At 43.1% G+C, this 26,430-nt stretch overlaps 2 protein-coding genes across 3 annotated transcripts; both read right to left on the reverse strand.

The window, feature by feature from the left end:
* Positions 1 to 85: 85 nt before the first annotated feature.
* On the reverse strand, positions 86 to 9,831 carry LOC143324060 (uncharacterized). Its single transcript, XM_076736258.1, has 12 exons — positions 9,389 to 9,831; positions 8,285 to 8,415; positions 7,614 to 7,789; positions 6,814 to 6,974; positions 6,403 to 6,543; positions 4,588 to 4,709; positions 4,040 to 4,208; positions 3,666 to 3,811; positions 2,384 to 2,508; positions 2,086 to 2,212; positions 1,550 to 1,683; positions 86 to 310 (listed from the first exon to the last, which is right to left on the reverse strand). The coding sequence occupies exons 1-12, from the start codon at positions 9,829 to 9,831 to the stop codon at positions 185 to 187; spliced, it is 2,001 nt and encodes a 666-aa protein (XP_076592373.1). The 3' UTR covers positions 86 to 184.
* Positions 9,832 to 10,726: 895 nt separating this feature from the next.
* Positions 10,727 to 25,976, reverse strand: septin7b (septin 7b). 2 transcript variants are annotated; one of them, XM_076736259.1, is made up of 14 exons: positions 25,866 to 25,937; positions 23,626 to 23,728; positions 21,810 to 21,916; positions 20,820 to 20,920; positions 20,552 to 20,686; positions 17,553 to 17,670; positions 16,982 to 17,074; positions 16,796 to 16,892; positions 16,405 to 16,456; positions 16,110 to 16,238; positions 15,119 to 15,139; positions 13,551 to 13,686; positions 12,583 to 12,725; positions 10,727 to 11,999 (listed from the first exon to the last, which is right to left on the reverse strand). In XM_076736259.1, exons 2-14 carry the CDS (start codon positions 23,633 to 23,635, stop codon positions 11,960 to 11,962), a joined length of 1,182 nt encoding a protein of 393 aa, XP_076592374.1. In that variant the 5' UTR covers positions 23,636 to 23,728; positions 25,866 to 25,937; the 3' UTR covers positions 10,727 to 11,959. The 2 variants fall into 2 exon arrangements, with proteins under 2 accessions (XP_076592374.1, XP_076592375.1); XM_076736260.1 differs by lacking the exon at positions 15,119 to 15,139 and having other exon boundaries at positions 25,866 to 25,976.
* Positions 25,977 to 26,430: the final 454 nt, after the last annotated feature.

Raw genomic sequence — 26,430 nt, forward strand, 5'->3', positions numbered from 1 at the left:
GATGTTTTGCATCAGGTTAACTGTAACCTTTTGTCTGTACAACTTCATGATACAGGCGCAAGAGTAATGAATAAAACCAGAGAAAGCAGTAGGAAAATAGAAATTTAATCTTTGGTTTGATTGTACATTCAGAAACAAATTCAGTCACATCAATATTCAACTTTAAGAATTCCACAGAGTGGAATCATTTGTAAAAGATGAGAAAAGAGGACATGATGATGTATCCGGGGTCTTTGGATGGATTAGGATCATGACCTTCGAACAAACCGAAGTAGACGACAGTGTTGGATTCAGATGCGCTCATGTTCAGCTGAAGGAGCAAAGAAACAGACACACGCTTATTAAAACTTCTCTTAAAGTGACAAGCAAATGCTTAAATATCTGAAATCTGACACTATGTGCAGCATGTGGTCGTGTATCTGTACATTTAAACTATGGAGGAAATCCGCTGTCAGACTGTGCTGCACATGACTGCTAAGGGCAGCTGAGAGCGCTTCAGGCAGGTCAAGAGTTTACATAATTACATCAAGAACCTTTGTGGTCATAATTCACTTCAGAAAAATTAAGAGTTCCTTAATTCTAACGCTTTACTTCAGTCTCACTTTGACTTCAGTGCAAGGTTCTTGTAAATCTTTAAGCTTGTCCTCAATAACTCTGAATATGTGGCTTCCACATGTGTGCTTCTCAAAGCTATCTGAAAGCTAAATATATCTAAAACTTACTGAATTTAAAAATCACACACTCAGGAACTCAACAGCAAACACAACATTGCCATATTATATCACCTGTCACCTTGATTCCAGGGGGCACGGCTCTACGAAGTTACGTGTTTTGTTCCATCGTCTGAACAGCTTCATATCCCACCAGGAACATTTCGCCTGTCCAACTGATTTTGTTGACATGCTCAGATTTTGTTGATTTTGACAAATTTCCTTGATTTTTGTGCTTCTACCATAAGTAAGTAGACTATGTAGTTACATTACTTTCTTTTATTTTTTTAGTTTATTTTGAAAATTGACCAGATGCTCTGTGCCGTTCCTGTGTCTGACTTCCTGCCTGGCTTGATCTTCTCTGTGCAGCTTGACGCGGCTTCTGTCAAGTCATTGAACGCAACACCGCTGTGCACTCATTCAGCAGACTGACACACAGCAACATAAGCATGAATTAACATTAAGAATTCATTTGAAGTTGTGTTTTTAATTAACGTAAGTCCAAGCTCACTCCTCTTTTATCTCAGTTTTTAGTCACCACCACTAGAAATATATCTAGCTTTTTAGCTGCTACACTATGTTCACCTGTTAGCTGCTAACTCTGAATGAGTCCTGTTTGGTGCTGGGTCGGTAGCATGCAAAACAGTGAAGGGCCGTAAAACCAAAACAATGAGCTGAAAGATGCCAAATACTCCACAGATTTGAGGGGAGCTGCAAAGTCATTACTGTGTATTAATATTGACTGATGCAGCTTTAAACTGCAGCTACTGTAGATAAAATAAAAGGGTTTGAGGTCGATAATGCAATCAGCTGACAAAGTCTGGGGTCAAAGCACGGACCTGTTTGGTGATATCGATCCTCCAGGGGTCGACCTGCAGTCCGTCACACCAGCCTCCTCGCCCATACAGCCACGTGCCGTATTCGTTTGGTACCGCACCCTTTTTCACCCACTTGGTACAGCCCAGAGGTGTTCCTGATGGGTCCCCACCATGAACCCCAAAAATACAAAAATACGATGATCAGAGTGAGAAATTACAGTCAGCAGCTCAATTTATCGATTAGCTGATCAACAGAAAATTACGTGACAAGAACTTCACAGTTTACGTCATTAACTGTTTATATCATTACCAAAACAATATCTGAATAAACATGAAATCTGAAGATGTCAATAATTAAAAACAAGGACAACAGACTGGAGTGTCAACATGGATGAGTTCGCAGACATGAAATACATTTTACTGACACAGCGGATGATTAAACTTAAGGTTCAGCTTGAACATTTAACAGACAAAAACAGACAAAAAAACATTTTAACTGGAGTTTGTTCTGTCAAACACCTGCAGCAAATGTTTCTTAAAAAGACGATAATTCTCACCTGCAGAATCAAACACGAGCGTGTTGTTAAAAACCGTGTTGAACTGGAAATGGTGGGAGGTGACACAAAACTCTCCACAGCTGTTGTCATCGCTGCCATGGGCCGTGATGACGGCGTACAGCTCCACCTGAAAACAGACACACAATTCTATACAATTAGTCTTCTTTTTGCAACCAGTGGAGTCGCCCCCTGCTGGCCGTCAGAAAGAACGCACCAGGAAGCTCCATCCACATCTTAGTGTCCATGACGCCAACTCAGACAGGAAGCCGTTTACAGGGTTTAAGATCAGCTCTGTTACCTTCTTGGCTGATGCCGGGACGGAGAATGTGATTGGCTGATATCTCTTGTTGTAGTTTTTGTCGAACGTTCCCCCGCTGTACAGTGGCATCACTCTGAAGGGGTGGAGCGGCTCAGCACCATCAGCTGTGGATTTGGAACAAACGAAAATGTTCACAGTTATTACCTGACAAAACACAGCACTGTGGTGTCATTTGACGTAAACACTGTGTTGATGTTGTTTCACATCACATCACGGAACTACTGCTGTGCACATGGCCAAAATTTCATGAGAAACTGAGCTTAATAATCACTTTAATAGAACCTAAAAACCTTGAACCTTGAAAAAACAGACTGTGTTTCCGGAAAAAAACAAACAAACAAAAAACAGACTTGTGTATATACAGTATATTTATATTGTTATATTTTGTACTCTTATTTTTAGTAGATGTGTCATACACCAACTTCACCACAACAAATTCCTCGTATGTGTAAAATCGTACTTGGCAATAAAGCTTTTTCTGATTTCTCTGATTTCTGATTTCTAAAGCACATGACACCATGTCTGGGCCTCTCATCATGCTGTTTATTCTCTGATCATAATCATACAGACTGTGTGTTTTTATAAGGAAGCTGAGTCAAGATATTTCCTGGAACTTAAAGCTTTGTCTTTGCTGTAAGAGTTGTTTTTATCCACATGTGTTCCAGTAACTATTTACTCTCCTGCAGAGAGATTCCTGCTCTCTGCCTTTGAAAAATCCTCCAGTGAGTGAAAATGGGCAGTGATGCTACCTGCTGATGGTAGATGGAATTTTATCGTGACATATAATGTAGATAATTACAATAAGAAACAGTGAAGAATTTGGGAACAGAATGTAAGTCAACTGTAGGCTGCGACACAAACCACAATTTTTTTAAGCCCATACTTCCTCTTTTTAGCCCTTAGTTCTTATTCTGGCACATTGCTGCCATTAACTGTATGCCGAATTATCTATTAGCAGTTCCTGTTTGCAGCGCACCCATCGATGTACACACAGCCATCACTGGATGAGTGTAATACTGAAGAAAACATAAAAATGTGATGTTTCTCAGGCAAATTCTGACACAAGCTGTTTTGTCTATGATTTCTAAGCAGATTTATGGGTGTTTATTCATAATGTTCTGAGTTAATGATATCCTCAGATAGTGTGCGTCACAGTGAATCTAAAAACATGCGAGTATCGTGTGTGTCTTGGTAAACTCATAAACATCATGAGTTTTCAGCCGCACGTCGAACGTGGCTTCAGTGCTACCACAGTTCATACCTGTCCCATTGCCGATACTGAATCTCAGGTTGAGGGAAGTGATCCACGGCATCGCCCACGGCACCGTCTTCATGGTCAAGGTGCATCTGTTGCCGTCCAGCAGGGGGAGCAGAGGGGACACGTCTGTCAGCCAGTGGCCAATGCCTCTGCCAAAATAACACTTACAGTCATATCACAGACAAAACAACAGGAGCCTCACAGCTCAAAATGAAGCTACGCAAAACGCATAAAAACAGACTACTTAAGCTTTATTTCTGGAATAAGAGCTGGGTTATACTGAAATCAATATTCATCATTATGTTAATGACAACATTTTGATGTGCAAAGCATTCTTTTGTAGACTTCATTGTGGGTACTTGTACTGATCGTCTCACCTGCGGAAAGCAGTGATCCATCGGCCCAGCTCCGTGTTGCAGTACGGGCCGACTTGATTGCAGCAGATAAAGAGCTGCACCGTGTGGTCCCAGTGAGCGCAGGACATGTCTCTCTTGCTGGGACATGACAGGGACGCATCGAGCTCCAACACGTTATAGTCGGACAGGCCTGCGGAGAGACGTTAACGTACGCATGTCAAAGTCATTAAAATGTTCGGTGTACAAGCTCGAGTCCTCCTCGTGCTGCTGTAAGAGCTCACACTGATGCACAGAGTCCCTCAGATCTACATGTTGTTCAGTCCTCTCAAAGCACAGCTACACAGAAAGAGTCTGTAAAACCGGCATTAACTTCAAGTCTCTTTGCACATTTCTAGTTTCCCTTCTGCTGAACACAACGGGACACCTCATCTTAAAGCCACAAACCTAAAGAGTAATATCACTGGTCTGGAGTCAGAGGAGAGCTTTAGTGTCATGTGATGGTCTAAAAACAGTTTCAGGGTTGCATCAAAACAATAAAGATGATAATCATAGAATACTGCTGAAGTTACCTAACGGCAGGTCGACTGTGGCCACCGCTCCTTGCTCTCCCTGCATGTGGACTTTGTCAAAAACAGAAACGACCTTTGCAGGATTCTGGATTTTGCTCTGCAGATCTGCGTAGAAATCAAACCTGGAGACAGATTAAAGCAAACACAACTTTTCACACTGCTGCCTCTGTGGAGAGGCTTCAAATCACTCAACTAGTTTTTAGTCAAATACAGACAGTCTACATTTCAATTCTGGAGAAAAAAGGATAGAAATGTAAGACTTGGGAGATTCAGATAATCAAGAATCAAGAAATGTGAAGTAAAATCAGTGTTTATATATTTTCTGATAGCAGTTTGTAGTTTTAAACTTTTTGTTGATCACTTCCTGGTTCACTAGCCTGATCGTTGAGCTGTACTTTAAGAGACATTCAAACACTCCTGGAACTCCCCTCCTCACTTTGCTCTCAGGGAATCCCCTCCAGCATCTGTGGTGCAGATCCGTTATTGTCTCAATCAGTGTGAAAGTGAATGAGGAACTCCAGGTTTAAGGTCAGTTTCACACCTGACCAAGCAGACTCGGTTCGACTGGGGAGCTGAAAGTCGCAACACTGTTGCATTTATCACTTGTGTCGGTTCTGCTTTCACACTGTGATTTCTAAAGCGCACCAAACTTTCTGAGCAGCATCACGTGGTTGAAAGGGGATCTCATCGATTGGACAAAGTAGGAGGGGAAATCTTTCCCTCCCGGCCCGGAAAAACAACAGTAAACATGGAGCATCATGTGAAGTTCGTTCGTTTAAAACCCATTCCCCCCATTTTCTCACTAAACTGTTAAAAAATGTCATTGTTTTTGTGAGTGGATGTCAGAAGTAGGTTTATGTGGTCATATGACCATATTTCAAGGAGAGCTCTTCATCTGTCCACGTCTGTCCTCTCGCCATGTTTGTTTTGGTTTGGCGTGTGCGCTGTACTTCCTCTGTCCTAGATGCACTGCGTATAGCGTCACTACGTACATTGGTCCTGTGTTTGGTCCGGTGAGCTTTCACACTGCATATGAGCCGAACCAGGGTTCACTTGCAAGCGAACCAAGACCCACATTTTCAGGCAGACCAGAGCTCGCTTGTTTGGTCCGCACCAGAGTTCGGATGAGCTTTCACACCTGCCCAAACGAAGCGGACTATCGGAGGAAACGAACTCTGGTCCGTTCAAAGTGGACCAAACAGCTCTGGTGTGAAAGCGACCTAAGTTGCTCTCAGTGTACTTACACACATGCTGCGTCCCAACACCCAGACAACATACTATTCAGTAGAAAAAGATTAAGTCCCAAAATATAGTATGTCACATGCAGTATGCTAAAAAAAAAAAACAGGATGTCCTGCTGCATCTGCTCACATTTTGCAGCATGCAAACCAGCATGCATTCTGGCTATTCTAAGTCGAGTGAATTTGTCCCTACGAAGGCAGAGTGAGCACAAGAGCAGCAACGTCAACTTCAGGAAGACATTGTCCAATTTCTAAAGAACACCTTATTTCATCCAGACTTGATAATTGTAACATCTTGTCGTCGGCACTAAAGGTCTTTACAATGTTCAGAATGCTGCAGGGGGGTCCCTCCTCCGATGCTCTCTGAGGTTTCTTCCATTTTTACTCATTAAAGGGTTTTTTTTGTGGAGTTTTAAGGAGTGGGGTCTAAAGACAGAGGGTACCGCGAGCTGTGCAGATTGTAAAGCCTCTTGAGGGAAAGCTAGTCTAATGTGACAACCGAGTCATAAAGCTGCTATTTGATGAAAAGCTGTAATCTTGCAGTTACAGTCGTGTCTGTTCAGTGTGTCCTCACCACTGTGCCTGCCAGGCGACGAAGCTGAACGAGGGGTAAAGAAAGCCGCCCATCTCAGCCAGCGCCCCCTGATGGTCAATACAGAAGAAGACGCTGGGGGACGGGGAGTACTGAAAGGACACATACAGCAGCCGTCCAGACCTACAAAACAAATTCAATAAACATGAAAGCTTAAATCCTTAATTCATCAATATTTACACTTTTAAAATCTGTTGCTCTGTTCTTTAGAACGTTGAATTTCAGGGGATGTAACAGTTTGGAAACATAATTTAAAGCTGAGATCGGACAAAGTCAGCAGTGTGGGCAGACAGGAAGCAAACAGGCTTTTGAGGATCATTACTTAAAGCTTGTAAGTGTTCAGTTAATCTATGCATGCGGATGATGAACATCTAAGTGATGCGATGGTCTTACTGCAGCCCCTGAGTGACCGAAGGCTCTATGTGCACCATGGAGGCCGGGATGCTCAGCGCTGTGTTGCATTCATCGCCGACACAGTTCATGTCCTGGATCGGGTTACCAGGAAGAGCGTAGACAAGGACACCGGAGGCGTTGGATTTGGCCATGTTATGCACCTGGAAGGAAATATAGTACATTCAGAGTCGATGAATTCATGCTGGATGAAGGTCGACACTGCAGGTCACCATCGCCTCGAGTCACAGGAGACCTTTTCAGATTGTTTGTGTTGTTCAACTAAACTAGCAGTGGTTAGATTCACTGGTTTGCATCATCGTAGCAGCATAAAAGTTCATAATGCGATGAAAAAGTGTGCACAAGATACAATCTGGGATCAACTCGAATAGTTTCCAACATCTTTGTTAAAGTCTGATGTACTCATGTATTATTAGTAGAGGCCTTTATTATTTAGAAATGTGACCAATAATATTACATTTACATTGATTCCTCCTCTAACTGCATCTCAACGTGCTCTCTCATCTGTCAGTGGCCGGCTGAGGTGTGTCTGGGCGAATCACGCTAAAGATTTACACAGAGGAGGAGGAGCAACGTGATCCACTGAACTCTCCTCTTCTTCAAGAGAGACCACTTGATAAGATGCATTCAATTCATGTCGTGGCGCTCTAAAGTACACAGGCAGCACGACTAAATTAAACTCCTGAAGCGGATGTTCAGTTAAAGGAGTTAAATGTAGTGCGTGAGTTGTTATGAAGGTGAGACGTGTTTCTGCATCCTGATGCACATCAACGAGAACACACCTTGGTGAAGAAAGAGCAGTTGCCCTCTGACACCCAGGCCACAGCACCTGCCAACGAGGGCGAAGGTTCACACCCGTCGCCTGCATCCATCACCTGATACGACCTCTGACCCCAGCGCGTGCTGAGCCAATCATACCTGGCGTCGAGTCTCTTGATGATGATGGGCATGTGCCACCCTGTGAGCAGAGAAGAATGACTTCAACACCAAACGACAGAGTTTAATGTTTGTCCTCATCAGCTTCATTGATTTTTGTAAATTTCTGCTTATTCTGAATTTGAAGCAGCAACACGTTTCAGACAGGTCAGGACAGGAGCAACTAAAGACTGGAAAAGGTTTGGAATGCTCCGAAAACACCTGTTTGGAACATTCCACAGGTAAACAGGTTCATTGGTAACAGGTTGTACTTGGTGGATTGGAAATAAGACAAATGTCCACTGCAGTTAAGAGAAGTTGGGCTGCTTCAATGATAAAAGGTCTAATGCAGCTGAAACATTACTAATTCTACCATTACACAGTATTTTTTTGGTGACGTTAGCATTACTTTGCAAATTCCACAAATGAACAATATGCTTTACATCTGCCCACCTGTGTCTCTGCAGGTGAATTTAGGTGAGTCAGATAACTGAGTGTCACACACTCTGAGCTGTGAGGAGGGAGACGGCGCTCTTACCCTCAGAGGTGAAAACAGCCTGGGAGAGGCGTGACATGCAGCCCCAGTAGTTGAGCACGAGGGGGATCCAGTTACCCAGAGCGAAGACCGGCACCGGAGAGAAGTGCAGCCTGGACAGAACTTCCTTCTTACTGCAGAAACATGCAGGAGGAGGTTTGTCAAAGAGACGAGAGCACGGAACTGAATACAAACATTATGGCTGCATTTATTTAGAGAGTCAAATGGTGACACTCGGCGATTAATCAGGATGATGTGTTAGCAACGAGCCCTGGTTCTCAAAATGATGCAAAAAGTAGTTTGTAGCAATTAGTGAATAAGTAATTCATTGTAAACACGCTAAAATGACAAAAAAATAAAAAAATAAAAAACTGTTGGGCTAAATTGAGAAATGTCTGGAATGTCTGGTTATTCATCAAAAGGCTGATATACTGTTGCAGACGGAACCAAAAACACTAAAATACACACACACACACACACACACACACACTTGCTGGTAGTTTCTACTTGCACTTCCTGTTTCTTGGTGCCGTGTGTCTGTTTGTTACAGGACATGATGATTTTCATACAGTATTTTTAGACTAAAGCAGCTGAACATGTGCTAACAGGTGATCTGGCCTCTGTCTCTGCCCTCCAGGAACTCATCTGCATCCAACAGGACAGCTCCTGTTCTTTTTGTTTTTTTTGGTCTCCTTTTATTAAAATGTTTTAATGTGTTTTATGTTGTGTATGTTGTTGCAGATGTTCATGAGTTGTTGGAAATGATTTCCCCTCTAAACGTCTCAGATTGTGTCAGTTAAATAACTGTTTGAGTCCCAAGGAGGTTAATTTACAGAATATTTCACACAAAAAGCAAAGATTAGAGTAAAATCAATATAGATTCAGTGACAGAACATTAAATTAAACTACCTAAACCAGTTAAAACTGCACCAGCAGGAAAACTCTGCTGATGCATCAGTATTAATAATCTAATCATTTAAAATATGTATGCATCAGGCACAGGGGACAGTTTTCTGCAGAATGAGTACTTCTACTTTTTTACTTTTAATACTTTGTGTACATTCTACTCCTGTACTGTTATTTTCATTCCAGATTTGTTCCGGTCACCTGTGCATGGCGACCCGCTGCAGCTGCTCCCGCATCCACAGAGCATCAGTGACCGCAGAGTCGTCCAGGGACAGGAAGAGCACCTGGGTGCTGTCGGGCAGGTCCTGCACCAGGCTGGTCAGAGACGACTCGGAGCTCCACAGGCACTCCAGGAAGCCTGACTTGTTGGTGAAGGCGTGGATGATGAGAGGACCCCGCTGAGCACCGGGCTGGTACGTGAATTCCCCATCCAGCGTCAGGACAGTAAACGCCTCCGCCTGGTCTCCTGGCTCTGGCCCGGCGGCCGTGGATGATTTGTGGGATCTCAGGCTGACCATGTTATCTTTGGACTCACAGGCCGCTTCATCGCCGATCAGTTTCGGTTTCCGTACAGCTCCAGTCACATGAACTGTCAAAACAACAAGGAGCCATAACATCGAGAAGTTTGAACGCAACGAAGCCATTTCCAGCTAACAGCGAGCGACCGTGAACTCAGCACCGACAGCCGAGTCTGAGCATGTCTTTCGCGGATTTAGTCTACTTTCCAGGGCCTGACTTTCTCTGAGACTCCTGATCAGGGATCCTGATGACCATCTTATCACTTTTGAGTAGGAGGCGGGTCGTGCTGCTCTCTACGGTGGCCTAACGGGGTCAGAAAGCCTTCAAAAAACGCAAACCTGAAAGGGAGAATTTTATAGCTCGACCACGGGATATCAATAATTTGCCAGATTTTTCCGGATTATTCAAATTTGTGATGAATTTAATGTTATGAATGAATATGTTTTGTGCAGAAATGACAGGAAATCATTAGCATCTCTTTACATCACGGTATCTATGCTGGTTAACAGCCTAATTGTGTAAATATTAAAGAAACATTTAACAACTCAACGAACAACTCAACTCACAAACCTTTGTGGGTCTGATGGGCAAAAGGGGCTTTGAGCATCAAGGTGTAACACTTGTTAAAATAGCCTTAAATATAGTGGAGGGTAATTTTGGTGGAAATCTGCCTGGTAACAGATGATTTCATCCCGCAGGAGCCCTGTGAGCTGCACAGAAGACTGAGAGCCTGCGTCGGTTTTCTGACTTTCCTATTAATTCCCGACTACAAGAACTTTTGATTTTGGTGGGGTAATCTGTCAGTATTTCACATAAAATGTCACATTTAACGGTCGAGTTCGAGGCTGCTGCCAGTGCTGAGAAACTTTGGGGAACTGGCGCCACCTAGCGTTGAAATGAAATAGTGAAAAACAGTCTAGGAAAAAAATACAGTAATAGTTCAATATTATGAAATAAAGCGTGATTCAAAAGAAGTGTCTTCACAAAACGTTTTCATAATAAACCCATCTCACTCCTCACTATCATCACAGGTTTATTAAGTGACTTTGTACAATACAAATGAAAAATAAAATTAAAAATACAGAGATGGAGTACATAGCCAAAGCAAATTGCGGTGTTGACTCTTCATTCCCACTGATCTTTCCGCAGAGTGATTGAAATATTGGTTTGTTTTCTTCTCAGCGCGTCCAGGCTCACTGTTGCATGTGAAAGTGTGTTTATTCTCAACAACGGACGCTGCTCTCAAGTCTCTGAGGATTTTCTAAACATACAAAAGAAGTTATTACTTCAGCTGGCTCGGTATATATAAAAATAAACTAAAGTGAAATATAACACTTATGACATTATAAATGGTGGTCCAAGGCTAGTGGAAATAGCTAAGCACAGAGGAAAAAGGAAGCATTACATTTCAGAAAAAAAGAAGCTTTAGCCAGTTTTTTTAATCTATAAAAAGGCCCAAGGTGCATTTTACTGTTTTTCTTGATTTCAGGTTTTTCTGCTGACTGTCGCACTGACGGGAGGAAGGGTAAAGGTTACCAGATACACTCAAAACAAAACAAAAAGGATTAGTTAATGCCTTGTCCTCTTCTTTAACACATGACGGAAGATCAGGTTAATGTTCATATACGTTACTTTCACTCTTCCTGTAAACAAATACAATTCACCAGAACTTGATTGTACAACAGTCAGACGTGACTCATGGGTAGTTTTTTTTTTTTTTGTCTGCAGTGCTCTCCATAAAACTGTACACATCAGTCATTTAAAAGCAACCTTGGGATGAAAAAAGAGAGCAGCGGGTGGGGGGAGGCGGGGGCGGGGACAGTATGCAGTTATAACAACAATAATAACAATAATAATTATAATAACAGCAATAATAATAATAATTAAAATAATAATATGGGTTTGGCCTTTCTAAAACGGATTTATTTTTTCTGTTAAGGGAAAACATTCTTCGATGATGATGAGTCCCGAGGCAGCGAGGGGGCTCTGTGGTGGCAGCTCTGTACGTACATGAAGACCCCCTCCACCTCCTCACATACCCATAATACCGCCAGTGCCCCCTCTAGTGGCTGGGAGCGGGAGCACAGCTGTGCTGGCAGACAGAGCGAGGGCAGGGAGGGGTGGAGCAGAGGAGGGGGAGGGGAGGAGGAGGGAGAAGGAGGTGGGTGATGTCAGTGCCACACGCTGGTGTCCTGACCGGCAACGTTGGCAAACAATAATAACTGGAGCTGGGGTGGTCCTGCCGACTGTCCTTTAGAAGATCTTGCCTTTCTTTTTGTTTTTCTCCAGAGTCCTGCGGAGGAAGACAGACAAGAGGAATAATCAGTCACTACAAACAGACTTATAAATACTGAAAATAACTTTTCAGCTCTTTAACTTTCAGATCTTCTAGTAGAAAACACATGCAGCATTTTGCACGTTATGTCTGCAGGAACGAAGACATTTACGTGCTGTACACTCCGGTTTACATCGTCTGCAGCGGTGGGCTGCAGTATTATTGGCTTGTGACCCCTCCAGCAAGGCAGTGTGTGCTCATGAAACATAGTCGCTGGATGAATGCGCCGCTGGGTTCTGACCAAACGCTTGATTTTACCAACAAACCGACAAAACCACATTTTTAGGTGTTTTTAAGGCGTTAAACCAAGAATGTAGCTTCACGTAAAATGATGTATTGTAACAGTAGACAAAATTTGTTTTTGGTGCAATCGGGCATGTTACACATTAAATGATACACTGGATGTATCACAATGCCAGGTGATGTGTGATCACACTGCTTTCAGCCTCCACAGCAGCAGGGTGGAGCTCCTGCACAGAGGGAATCTCCGCTTTGTGTTTGTTAAAATCGAAAGCTGAGCCATGAAAAGTCGGAGTCGTACCTGGAGGCCTCCAGTTTCGCCTGCTCCAGGCGCTGCTGGGCCTCCCAGTTTGCTCTCTCCTCCTCAAACACGCGTCTCTTCTCCTCCAGCTCCTTGTGCTGAGCCTCCAGGTTCTTCTTCATCTGCTCGTGACGCCGCTGAAGCTACAGAGACGCAGGAGGGAAGAGGAAGACGTCAGCGCTTCAAAGCATCATCACATACGGTCAAAAACCTGAGCGCAGCGTGTGAACTTCAGAGCTGCTGACACTAAAATCAAACTCGTGTCAGTTGAGCAAAATCTGAGCAAAGTGCATCTGATTTAACTGATAAAAATGGGAAAATGCACAGACAGACGTAATATTTGAAACTTTCAGGAAATTCATGAAAAGGTAAACATTTCATTTAACAGTTTCAAGGTTCAGTTCTGGCTTTGACTTTATGTTCCATTATATTTACGTTGTCACGTTGGCATGCAGACTGTCTTTTTATGCACAATAAAAAATCTATAACGGGTCTGTGAATCAGCACTTCTTTTCCTCTTAATGTAGTTTTGTTACAGGAGGAACAATGGACAACATTCATAGTTGAGGTATCAACAAGCCTGAGGTAAATAAATTTATAGCAGTAACCAACAATTTGTTGACAACAAAATGCAAAAAATGTGCACATATTCATGTTACTTTGTAATGTACGTGTAGAAAAAAAAAAACAACACTGACAGTCAAACAGCCTGCGTGTTACACACATGTAAATTATCCAGAGGCAAATAAATGAAACAAACAGGTTCAAAAGAGGGAACCAGCAAACAGAACGGCAAACCAGCAAACACAACAACACACACTGATGAAGCTTCCTCACAATTCTAACCGCTGAAGCACGTCAGCACAAGAGGAAGGAAGGAGCTCAGACAGAGATGAGTGACTGTGCAAAGACCAGGTGTGTGTGTGTGTGTGTGTGTGTGTGTGTGTGTGTGTGTGTGTGTGTTTTACCTCAGCTTCAGAGTCTTTGAGCTTCTGCACTTTTTCCTTGACTTTCATCTCAAACACCTGCTCCATCTCCATCTCCATCTTCTTCATCTTAGTCACGTGTTCCCGCCTCTCCTCCTCCATCTGGGCCAGAGGACTCCTGTGCGCGCACACACACACACACACACACACACACACACACACACACACACACACACACACACACACACACACACACACACACACACACAAACAAACACACACACACACACACACACACACACACACACACACACACACACACACACACACACAAACAAACACACACACACACACACACACACACACACACACACACACACACACACACACACACACGGATTGAGTCCAGCACCACAGCAGCAGCCTACTCATCGGTTTGCTGACACACTGTGAACAGTAATGTGAGCCATTCTTAGAGCCGTCGCATTAATTAACTGAATTCACTGAACTTAATTTAGTGTATTTAACAAACTCAACCCAATTTGTTCTGCACAGAAATCTTATTTAAGCCTTTCCTCTCCTCCTGAAGCAGAAGATGAAAAGAAAGCATATTTAACTTTGGCCTTTTTTCACTAAACAGGCCAAAGTTAAATGTGCAACAGTTTTCTTTACGAGTTGACAGAGAGACAACAAACAGCTCTGTGCAAACCCCAAACTGCATCCTGACGATAAAGAAACCCTTATTTCCCAAAGAAACACAACATGTCGGGGTGCAGGAGGGAAAACAGAGCAAGAGGTAAAGTCTTAGGACAGACGGGATCCAAAGAGGGCTGACAGGAAACCAAACCAACCACGAGACATCTCTGAGAGCCAGAGGAAGAACCCAGAAGCGAATGCAAGGAACCTGCGAGCTGCGACCGTTGGTGCAGGTGGTGCGTTAATGTTAGTAAAGCTCATCAGGATGTATGCTGTCGTGTGAGTGAACAGAGATCTGACAAACTACGTGGAGAGGTTACCTGTGATTTATGAGGAATGTTAATTTAAGAGTAAAGCCTGATTCAGCCGAATGTCGCTGCAGTGACACTTTATATGATTCCATGATAAAAGAGGGAAGCGAGGACAGGTAGGACGATGATTTTAGGTATCTTATTATTACAGATGAAATGCTTCCTCAGCGGCTGTGGTTGCTTTATGGACGCCAGTTACATTCACCTGAGGCCTTCTCAGAGTAAATGACACTTGGACAAGAACATGAACAACTGAAGGTGGAACGCAGTTATAGCCTTCAGCGATTCCATAATAAAATGATGTTAACGCTGCGCACCTCATAATCACTCTTAACCACTCCATTAGTCTCATGTGCAGATTTCTGTATTAGTCTAAACAGGCCGAACAGCAGCGTCACATTCACAGCTTTCAAGTCACAGTTTTTCTCCCGCTGTTTCTGGAAATATCTACTGACCGGGGGAAGTCGGGGGAGAAAAGACCTAAGTCAACAGGGGGGAGGAAAAGACTCAAATGCAGCCAATGGGGGAGGAGAGAGGAAGGGAAGAGAGAAACGAACATCATTCACGAGGGTCTCAAAAATAAGTGAAAAAATGACCACTTACATTCCTTCAACTGTGTCAAGTCTAAAAAACAAAAACACACAGAACCGAACACACACACACACACACACACACACACACACACACACACACACACGCACGCACAGACACACACACAGCATGCAATAATGAGGTCATGCACTAAAAAAATGTCATTTTCAGCCACTTTTTTCTCTGCAAATGGAAAAAACGAAAGCTTGGACACAAAAACAGTGTCGGCTTTGTGAGCTGGGTGTCACACACATGAGCAGAGTCGGTCAAATGTTTAGCTGTGTGTTAGCATCAGCGGTGTGAGGCCTTTACTCTGCCGTGGAGCTCGAGTTTTAGCTGAGTGCGTTAGCCATTTGCTTGTGTCTACATGAATGAGAATGCAGCATGGTGCTCTAAATGAGAACGTGTGACAATCAGTGGCATGAATGTTTCGCAGTGTGAGGCTACGACAAAAGCAAAGTCATGGAGTGTTGGCAAACATCACAGAGAACGAATGGACAGTGAATGAATTCCCCCCCAGTCTTTTTCCAGTTACCTGGAACCTGATAAGGCAGGAGCAAATAACGCGACAACAACTCAGTCACCTGCAATCACTTCCTACGGGTCAAATGTAAGTCATGCTGCTTTATCAGAGTTAAACAAGTTAAACACAAGACTTTTTAAGACCACATACAGCAGAATGTAATTTAATATGTCTTAAAATTATTTATTATTACAGGACATTTTACCATCTAAAGCCGTGACAAATAAACCTGGTTTAAGACATGCAACTGTGAAACATTAGGCCACTTCAAGCCTGCAAAACTTCCTATATCAAATATACTGGACTGGAACTGGAAGGCTAAACCCAAAACATCCTGCAGCATGTACGTCTGTGTAAATCTGATCCATTCAGTATATGGAAATGAAATAACAGGCTTGTAAACTGGTTAATAAACTGGGAGCCTGTCGTGCCTGCCTTGACTACAGCTGCTGTTTCTAGCGTACTTTGTCCATGACTTACTTGGTGGACAGCTGGCCTTTAGCTCTGTTGTTGTCCACTCCGTTGTAGGTGACAGCGGCCAGCTTCCTGCTGCGGTAGTTTTCATAGTGGACGTTGTTTGTCACGTCCTTCAGGTCCTGCATGTGAGTTCTGAGAACGGACGACAAAGAATTCAAAGTATTGAAAATGCTTCTTGAGTGTTTCGACTCTTCTTTCAGTCCTTACAGAGCGTCTGTTTCTGAAGCGCCTGGTTGACTGAAGCATTCATTAACTGTAAATAGTAAAGGCTCCTTGTGCTCTTTGCTTTTGTCAGTACCTGATGAGCATGTCCCTGAGGATGGTGAAGTCACAGTGGTCGCTGTTTTCAACTAGAAGGGAAAACAAGAAGTCAGTCAACCAATTACCTGAATAAAAATGTTTCACTTTGCTTGACATCTTGGGTCTGATTTGATATTTGACGTAAGGCTGGGCGATAATATGAACACAATCATTTTGACCATATTGATCGATATCATCACCATATGTCATTTAATAAAGCTGCCGGTTTGAAGTCTATCCTGATAATGTCTGAAACACTGTCTGCATGCAATGAAGCAGGTTTGGATTAAGAGGAGGCAGCAGGTTCCTGCAGGCAGAAGACGAAGACGTCACATTTCTGCAGATTTGTGATTTGATCGCACTTCATCGTGGTAACTGCACCTTCGTACCTTCTGCAACCCCCCAGGGGTATTGTCTCCCTCTGACCCTCTTGCTGTTCACCTCGATGATGGTGTTGCTTCCCACTACAGCCAGCGGCAACTTGTCCTGGCAAAAGAACATTTGGCATTATGAAAAGTGTACAAGTCTACGCTTGCAGTATGCATGCGATAGTCAGGTCAGGTGACATGCGGTACCTTTATCTTCTTCACCAGCCGGTTCTCTTCTTCGTCATCTGTCTCAGGGAACTCGTAGATCTTGATTTTGTGCTCTTGGATTTCCCGCATGATCTGGCAGGAAGAAGAGGAAGAGATCGTTTAGTAGCTACATCTGGTAAAGCTCATTGGAAACAGCCCAACAAAACACCTTAATCTAATGTTGAGCCAAGAAAACAAATCATTTCCTCTCCATGCTCAGCAAATGTCATCGCTTCAGTGTGTCATATCAAATATTCATATGCTTTGTTGTAGCATCATGATATGTTCAGTTACACATAGCTTTCACTCTCCTCACCCTCCATCTGGTGACTTCAGCAAACTGCTCATCAGTCTTTTTAATATACTGTTTACTGTACTTATGCATAATTTATAGAAAACCTTCATCACAGTGCAGGACATCATCATACAACCAGCTGTAACACCAGAGAGGCTGTACTTTATTTGGGTTTGCTTTGTGATGAATGGTTTGCCAACATACCAATGACCATAGTTAAAAAAAAGCTTTCAGGTACTTTTACTGCAGTAGTATGCAGCTGTGGAAACTACTGACCTGTTTCTTGAACTGTTGGCATTCCTCGGGGGTGAGGGTGTCTGCTTTGGCGATCAGCGGGATGACATTGACTTTCTCATGCAACCGTTTCATGAACTCAATGTCCAAGGGCTTCAGTCTGCGGAGAGATTAAGACACAGCTTCAAATGCAGTTCTGCCAACAGTGTCAAATCATTTCGAGTCACCCAGCACCTCCTGCTTACTCATACAAAAAAATAACAGATATTGATATCTTTTTGGGGCTGACTGGCTTTTGGACGCACTTCTCATCTGTTTCTTGGTCAGCCCTTGTTTAGACAACACGAGGAAAAGTGGAGCTAAACCAAATATAGGAAAGTATCTGTGACGCCTAACTGATGTTTATAATGTCTAAGAAAATGACCTTGTAGTCGTGAGAAAGCGGAGCTATTCCTGGCCGTTTTAGAGCTCAATAAATAACATTCGACATTGATGAATTATTGCTTCGGATTTCAATACAATTTGAATCTTTATTTGATTCTTTGATGGCACGGTGGAAATATTCCTGAGCTGAAATTTGCCCTCAAGCAGAATCTGATACAGTATCAAGAGTGGGATGCATGTTTGTCATGTTGCCAATTTACACCACAGGGCTGCACTGAAATCCTGGATGTAACAGCTGATAAAAAATGAAGAGGAAGAGCGACAATAAAAACTATTTCACTGGTTCAAAAAATGTACTGAAGGTAAGAGTGACATAAGCGATGCTGTTACATGTACGATGAGCAGGATGAACTTTTAGAATAAAGCAAACATCACATAACAACAGCTGGTCCATGGAGCAGATCATACACATCAGCATGCCCTTTGTTATAGCACATACCAGCAAACACATCATCAACAGAAACACAAGTAGACAAACAGTTTATTGCTATAAACTTTGGCTGATATCAATATTTGATAGCTGTATTGTATCAGCACTATCTAAGCCAATAAAACACACTGAATTACAAGTACAATAAAAGCAGCCTTGAAGGTTTGCACAACTTCGATCTGACACAAACTGACCAGGAGCAAGTGCTGCTGTAAGCTACAATGTAGAAGTCCATAAAACATCAACCGCAGTGTGATTCAGCACCATCAGGCTACGCTAAACAGGTCCAGGACCGGTTTCATGACTGAGAAGGAACCAAGATCAACCCAAAACAAGCTTGCTTCCTAAACTGTCAAATACTGTACACTATTTTGTGAGAGCACAAAAAAAAAATTGCCAAAATGAAAATATATCTGTGACAAAGAAAATGTGTATGTAACACCAGAACAAAAGACAGCATTTTACAGCAGCAGGGCTGCAACTACCAACTATTTTTTCATCGTTTGGTCGACTAAAAGCGAAAAATATTGGACATTGTTATCATCGTCTTTGTCTGCAAAACTGGAAAAATGTGTTTTCCACTCAAACTTACTGACAGGGCTGCAACTGATGATCAATTTCTTTATCAATTACACGGGCATTTTTTTGGTCAACGTATCGCTTTTGATTTATGAAATGACAAAAAAGACAATCACAACCACGCTGTATGATTTATCAGAGTGAGTGATCTTTTCCCTCATCGCCATCCTCTGAAAACCAGCCACCAGAGTTCAGCTGGGAGCTCAATGTCCAGATTGTCTCTCAGCGTTGGAGGTCATTGAGATTCTGTGCGAGAGCTGTCAGCTGGTGTTATGAGGGGATGCTGTGTGTGTGTGTGTGTGTGTGTGTGTGTGTGCCTGAGAGAGAGAGCATACGCTACCCATCCTCAAGGCTAACGTACTGCTTGTGTGGGTACAGAGGAATGGCTTGTACAAACACAATGTCTCACAGAGGACAGACTGGCTGAGGAAGGAGGAAACAAAAAGAAAAAAACATGGAGGAGAGAGGACAGAGGACAGAGGCTTCTTCATTGTTTACAGTAAGTCACGGTCATCAACTTTAAGGGCATGTGAGCACAGAGGGACATTTGCATAAAAACAAATTGGACGGCTCCACACGGCAGACACAAACACAACACTGACTTGCCTCACAATGGAACAGCAGAAGCTCCTTTCGTGTTTTTTTAAAGGTCAAAGACCTTCACTAGCGGCTAGCTTTCATATTAGCATAACCTTAAACCTACCAGCTTTTTTTCAGGACAGGAAAAGACCTCTCGAGATTCTTAATTTCACTACTCCCACACTCTCTACTCTTTGACTCAGTCGTGCATCACACAAGACACACGCACTTCATAAAGGACAGCCAAAGTAAGCTCATCTGAGCTGCCGACTAGCTATACAAGATCTGGTGGGAATAATAAACATTCCAGTTAAAATTCCACACAGTCGTGGCTTTCTGAAACATTTGGCGATCGGGATCATCTGCTGGGCATTTTACCAGCGTGGTCTTCAGTACTGCTAATGTCGCCCTCCTTTTCTTCCTTTTACAGGCTTCAAGTTTTAACCCTTATTTTGCACGATGAGCTGACTCAGTCTCCACGTGATCTTATACAGCAGCGGCCTGGGGGGTGGGTAGGTGTAGGACGCAGAGTAAGACAATACACACATTTACTGCACACACACAGGAGGTGCCCGGCAGGAGCACCGCTTCATGCTGTTGGCCGCCGAGCTGTGCCAGAAGCAGGAGGGAGTTTAGTGCCTTGCGGAAAATGCTAATGGAGGAAGAGCTTTATTGGCTGCCCTTCCCTTAATTTTCCAGACTGCACGGGGATCTGAACCAGCAACCTTCACTTCCAGTCACAAACCTGCTTCTCTGACCTTAGAGACACTGTTGACCTCTCATTTCCCTCCTTACACTATTTGCTTTACTCGTTTCCTCTCACTGTTCTAACTTTAAGACCTTTTCCTTTCTCCAGTCCTGGTTACTCCTTCCTTCCATCCCTTTTCTTTGTGACAACTCAAGCTCTTGATTCTCACTGGATCTGCCCATACTAACAACATGGACACACAATAACAGCATCCACAAAAAAAGGCATTGACTGTGTTTTGGATTTGTCTCCCAGACTCACCCATGTCCCGAGGGGGCAATGAAGTACAGGCAGCAGTGGATTCGGCTGTCAGGCATCTGTCGTCTGTTCACCCGGGATTCTGAGTTCAGGTAGTCTTCAAACTTGCTGTCTATGTGGTCGATGATTGGCTGCCAGCTGTATGATAAAAATTACAGCTCACGTTAAGAAACAAATCCCCACAAAGACTAAGACGACCCGCTGAAATAGGAAGGTCAGAGGGTTTTTGAGGGTTACAAATGATGCAATATTATCTGAGCTGGATCCTCACCAGTTGCTGTTGTCGACAGCATCTCCGAACCCTGGGGTGTCGACTATTGTGAGCAGCAGCTGGACGCCGCCTTCCTTTATTAAAACTTTGGACTGTTCCACCTGAGAAATAATGAAGGGCACATTGTGTTTACTTGGTAACAGACTGTGAAACAAAACTGTTTAATTAATAAATAAATGAAACCACAGTATGGAAATAGGGCTGTGAAATCATTACTACTGTACAGTAATGGCAATACAGGTCATATATGTCACAGAGAAACACTTGCGGCTAGCAGCATGTAGCAACATGCCATCTCACACTATGCTATTAGCTAGCTATGCTGAGAAACCAGGGAAGCACCCAAAGCATCTACAGACAGCAATGCTGTCAGTCAGGACCCAGACAGATGAAGTGCAGCACTTGAGGCACTCAAGATTCAGGACATCGTTGTGTAATTAGAGAAGACGGCATTTATGGAAGGAGCTAACGGTGAGTCTGACTTCTTTCAACCATCAAGAAAAACTATCTTCAAGCGCTTTGTGGTCCAGTTGCTGCTGTAACTGCAAAGCAGCAAGGCATGAAGTTTAGTATTACTATGTTCATCTTGGACGACTCAAAGGCAGTTAATCTACCCAGGAGCTACATAGTTGAGAACACACTGAAGAAAAAAATCTGAAGAATTAAGTTGGTAATTATGTCATAAGCACAGATGTGCTATGAGACTACAGACTCTGTATGTCAAAACGTCAAAATGATGGTTTGTTTTGCTGCCAAAGCTGCTGGTGGGTTAGAAAACCTCATCAGCAACAGCTTTTCAATGCTGATTATTTAACTGTGTAATAAAGCTTCAGCTCTGATATTTGGTCTACTTGCTGCTGTATGCAAAAAAAAAACAATGCTGTGGCATTTTCGTCTCAGTATCTGTTTTCTGCCGCAGCACATGCAAACACTGTGGTCACCATGTGCAACATCTTAGCTCAAAGAGAATAATCATTTGTTCAAATGTACCTGTACAGTCTTTTTGATTCGATGTGAAGGTCCAGGATACTCTGCTGAATACAGGTCTGTTAGGAACAGAGAGTTGATCAACGTGGATTTGCCCAGTCCTGATTCACCTGAAAAAAGCAAAAGCAGAGGACAAATCAGTATTTCAAGAGCACTGCGACCAGCTGGCCAGAGTGCAGAGCTTTGCATTACTTGGAATAAAACATTGAAAATTCCTATTACAGCAACCAAACCCCACACAAATCCACACAAAGACCCCGACTGACATCCCAAGGACAATCAAAGGCCATGTGCCTATCCAAGGATGAGACTGACATTTGCTCAAGCCATTAATCCATTTGGGTTAACAGTTAAAAGGTTAAGGAAACAACACAGACAATGGCACTTGTTATGTGTAGCTGACTGGCTCTGTGGTCTGGGAGGCTTCTCAAGTTTGGCTGGCCCCTGTGTGCCCAGTTTCCAAGCTCCCAGTGAAAAGGATCATTAGTGGAAATGACCACTGACACTGCCTGTCTTGGCTGATGGCCACAAGTCAATGTTTAACAAGCCACCACTTACACCAGAGCCACAGCCAAAGGGCAACGCCTGGAGCTCGTACTGTAGCATTTGTTTGTCGTACATTTTATGCGTGGTATCTAACTATGCGTTATGGGTATGCGCTTGTTAAATTCACTGCAATATGACGCGATGACAGTCCTGTGAAATGAGCTACTCTGCTATGTGAGCAGAACAGGTTGTTGGGTCATGTGTTTCATGAGGCATGAGCAGACGTGCCAGTCACTGCTGGTAATACCAGTCCCATCTCTCTCCTTCCCTTCCTCTATCTTTCATCCTCCTTTCCTCTTTCACACCACAGAGGTGACGCATTGCGTTGCGAAGCAGGGACATGTGGGCTCGCAGCTCATCAGAGCCAAGAAAAGCTGAATATTGTGTGTGTGTGTGTGTGTTTGTGTTCATGCAAGAGGGTGAAACCATTAAAACAATGGCAAGCATTTAACTACCAACAAGCCCAGCAGACCTCCTCTACGTTCCTTGTAGCTAGATGCAATGCTATTTGTATTTTTTCTGAAATTATTCCCAAAATGAAGCTATTTGTTGCAAACACAGCACAGCATTCACAAGTCCCGGAGGACCACTTGGTCACCATCCAGCAGCTTTTACAGAGGGCACTGCAGAGAACAGGAGCAAGCAAAATCTAAGTGCCCTGTTATGAGGATGTTCTAATGAAAGTAATAAAAGCAATGAAAAGACCGCACAGGAACTGAAACGTATCAGCAGCCCTTTAAGCAAAAAGCCAGGAGAAACGAAGTGTTGTGAACGCAACGGGAGATGCGCTATTCTTAGAGGCATGCTGGGTACAAATTCTGTCGGTCCCACCACAGGAAATGGTTTTGACCCGAGGAAACATTTTCCCTCCAAACAGGGTCCGATCAGCCGAGGAGGATCTTGGCACAGTGTCAACGACCACATCCAAGCATTTTAAAAGAATGTCTGCACTTTAGATTCGCTGAGTGCAGCTCAACATAAATCCATCCCAAATGTTTCTGTTCTGGGAGACAGTGTCAAGGATCTGACATCAAGATTAATTCAAATAACGGCAGTGCAATGGGCCCCTCCTCTCTGACTAAGCAATTAACACTACAAAGCTGGGGGCATGTCCCTTGTGAATAAATATGGTTATGCGCATACACACACACGCACAGTCTTTCTCGTGTTCTCAAAAACAAACCACAGTGGAGTGAATAAAATGCCAACCGCAATAAATACAATGAAATGATTCATATAAAACAAGGGCAAACACAGCAGCCAGTGTTCTTACCAACGACCATCAGGGTGAATTCAAAGCCCCTCTTGACAGACTTCCTGTACACTTGGTTGGGGAGGCTTGCAAAGCCAACATATCCTTCCAGATTCTTTTGCTGCTGTAAGACAGTAAGAAAATACACAAATCAAAACCATGAAGAAATGTAATCTTGCACCCCCGCTTTGACTGCAAAGCTTAAAAGAAAAGTTTTAATCACTCTAGTCCCACACTGCCAAAACTGAAATACACTCCCAATCTTTTAACCACCTGAAGCCTGATGTTCCCCTTAAGTCGATTCAAAGTTAGACAAAACATTTTTACAGCACTGTTTGACAGCTTCAGGCGCTTAATCTGCATCTGCTTGTTCCACTTATCATTGAAGAGGTATCACACTTACATGAAGTGAAATATTCAAAAGCAAGATGCCACCATTAATTTAAATGGAAGTATTCTAGACATGTTGTACATCATGTTATACTTTTTAAAATTGTCATTCAACAGGACACAGTTGGTATACTGGAGATTTTGAGAAAAATTCAAAATTGCATTCTGCAGAGCTAAAAGACGCTTGTCTGTATGTAATGGTTGAAAAATAATGTCCAGTTATTTAAAGCACAGAGATAATTTCAATACTTACAGCTGTTTTGTGTAGATCAATATAATGCAATCCCGATGTGCAGGGAAAGGCAGCATTTCCAGGGTCGTAAAGCAAAGGGAGAGAGCACAAAAACAAAAAAAGCAACAGAGAATCAATCTCAGGCCATCTGACAAACAAACCATTCTGTCTCCAGAATCAGTTTCCCAAGCTGAGAAGCCTGGGGCAAAATGATTGATGATCTGGGGTACTGTAACAACACAGACAGTTGGCCAGTGTGGTACATATTCCAGTCCACTTGCTCCTTTAATGTCAGTTGCAACATAAAGCAAAGTCCATTCACTGCAAAAAGCTTTTCAGTTTCGCCTGTGGCTAGGAGAGGATTTCTGTCTCTTACACTGGAGCATCTCCTGCCTACGAACAACAGCCCACATGTCTTCTGTGTGATGCTTAATATCCCGATTTGCCTACAGGATGTGCAGCTTAATCTCACCAGCAACCTACTGCTTCACCTTATGAATCCTTATATGGTGGATTTTGCAAATATGTTACCTAGCAAACCATCACCAGTCCTCTTTAACCACAGCTTTTTTTTTTAAGTGTAAAAAGAGAGAAAAAATGTGAGAACTGTCATTTTTACAATGACAGCTGTCTGTTTCCTTTCCGGCCATGTCTGACAGCTCTGATAAAGGAAGTGGGGGCAGGTGGTGGAGGACTAAACTGCAGTTTGCTTGTGCAGATTTTAAAGGCTCTCCTTAATAGTTCTTTGTTTCAGACTGAGGAAATACCATGTTCACTATTCTGACTTTGAGGTCACAGACTGAAGCCAATGAACTTAAAGTCAAAACATGAACTCTGCAGTGTTAGATCCACTGTAATCCAGATTAGGTGGCAGCCGTAACCGCCTTACACTTAACTCTGACACATCTTCCTGGATTGGTTTTGACTGCCTAACCTAGATGTCCCAATCATGGCAGTTTAATCAAATTATTGATCACACACTAATGCCACCCATATCCACACAAAAGGAGGTCGCTCGCCCCCTTTTAAAGCAGCGTTTTGAACCGGTGTTCATGTGCAAATGCAATGCTATCGACAGTGAGTGAATTCTGCATAGATGTGGGTCTATTTAACGTTATTTAACGTAATGTTAAACAGTCAAACATAAAGTCACCACAGTCAATATGTAGTCACGTTACATGTCGTTTCCCTCGGATTCAAACAAGTTAGCATAAACGTGAGCTGTTTAATCCAACATACGACACTAAGTTAGCTAGTTAGTCAAATTTCTAGTATTTGTAGAGAAGCTGTAGAACAACCGAATGTCACCCTACCAGCAGCGTTAACGTGGTTCATCATGTTAGCTCGTAATACACATTCAAATGTTTTCTGAAATACTTTGCTGAAGAGCTAAAGACAGGAAATGACACTCCCGTTAGATCATGCAGCTAACAACTAGCTAGCTAGCTAGCAAGCTAGCACCCCATCCAACTGGAGGCGGACGACTGGGCGTTGGTTGCTCAGACAACTGCAGAAGCTAAATAGCGGCAAGCCAAACTGTTCCATCAGCGAATCACATCCAACACGATTCATCACAGTTGAAGTTTATAACACGTGTTTCTGAATAAGTCGTGATAGTGTCTGACTGCAGCAGTCTCACCCATAATGTTGACGCTCCCTGCCGCCTCAAAAACCGATCATTCACAAGCCGACATTCCCCCTTCTCGCCGCTTTTGCTGTCGCTACGCACTATGATGTACGCAACGCCTCCCGCGCTCAACGTCTCTACGTCCAAACACTGACGTAAATACTATGTGAATCACAAAGGGAGGAACACTCCAACATCGCGACAACTTTTGATTCCTTTCAGTCTCTATGTGTTCTCGCGATAACTAAACTTCACCGCAAGGAGTTTTTTTATGTGGCACAATTTTCTTTTTGAACATGCTAAAGTAATTAAAGCTCCCACTCTGTCTCCTTGATCTAACGTTTAATTAAATAAGGACGGGGCTACATTTTTTTTCTCAGAGCATTAGCTGAATGAGTAAGTGTAAGAGTCCATAACTCATTTGCTGGTGTTGCCAAATTAAATATAAGATAATATTAGTGGTGGTTTACTCACAATATGTGTGTGTGAGTTTGTGTTCGTGTGTGTGTCCTATTGCTCAACGGCATTCCGCGGTCAAAATACTCTGGTGACGGAATGCGAAGCGTCTGTTGTATCC

The sequence above is a fragment of the Chaetodon auriga genome, chromosome 8, assembly GCF_051107435.1.
Source record: "Chaetodon auriga isolate fChaAug3 chromosome 8, fChaAug3.hap1, whole genome shotgun sequence".
NCBI lineage: Eukaryota > Metazoa > Chordata > Actinopteri > Chaetodontiformes > Chaetodontidae > Chaetodon > Chaetodon auriga.

Coding starts and splice junctions, on each gene's coding strand:
- LOC143324060 (XM_076736258.1), bottom strand. CDS start 9,831: ATGGCTTCGTTGCGTTCAAACTTCTCGATGTTATGGCTCCTTGTTGTT. Junction 7,790..8,284: donor GGCTGTTTTCACCTCTGAGG/GTAAGAGCGCCG, acceptor CTCTGCTCACAG/GGTGGCACATGCCCATCATC. Junction 3,812..4,039: donor TGGATCACTGCTTTCCGCAG/GTGAGACGATCA, acceptor TTATTTTGGCAG/AGGCATTGGCCACTGGCTGA.
- septin7b (XM_076736259.1), bottom strand. Junction 20,687..20,819: donor GCTGTCGACAACAGCAACTG/GTGAGGATCCAG, acceptor TTTATCATACAG/CTGGCAGCCAATCATCGACC. Junction 13,687..15,118: donor CTTGACACAGTTGAAGGAAT/GTAAGTGGTCAT, acceptor GTGCGCGCACAG/GAGTCCTCTGGCCCAGATGG.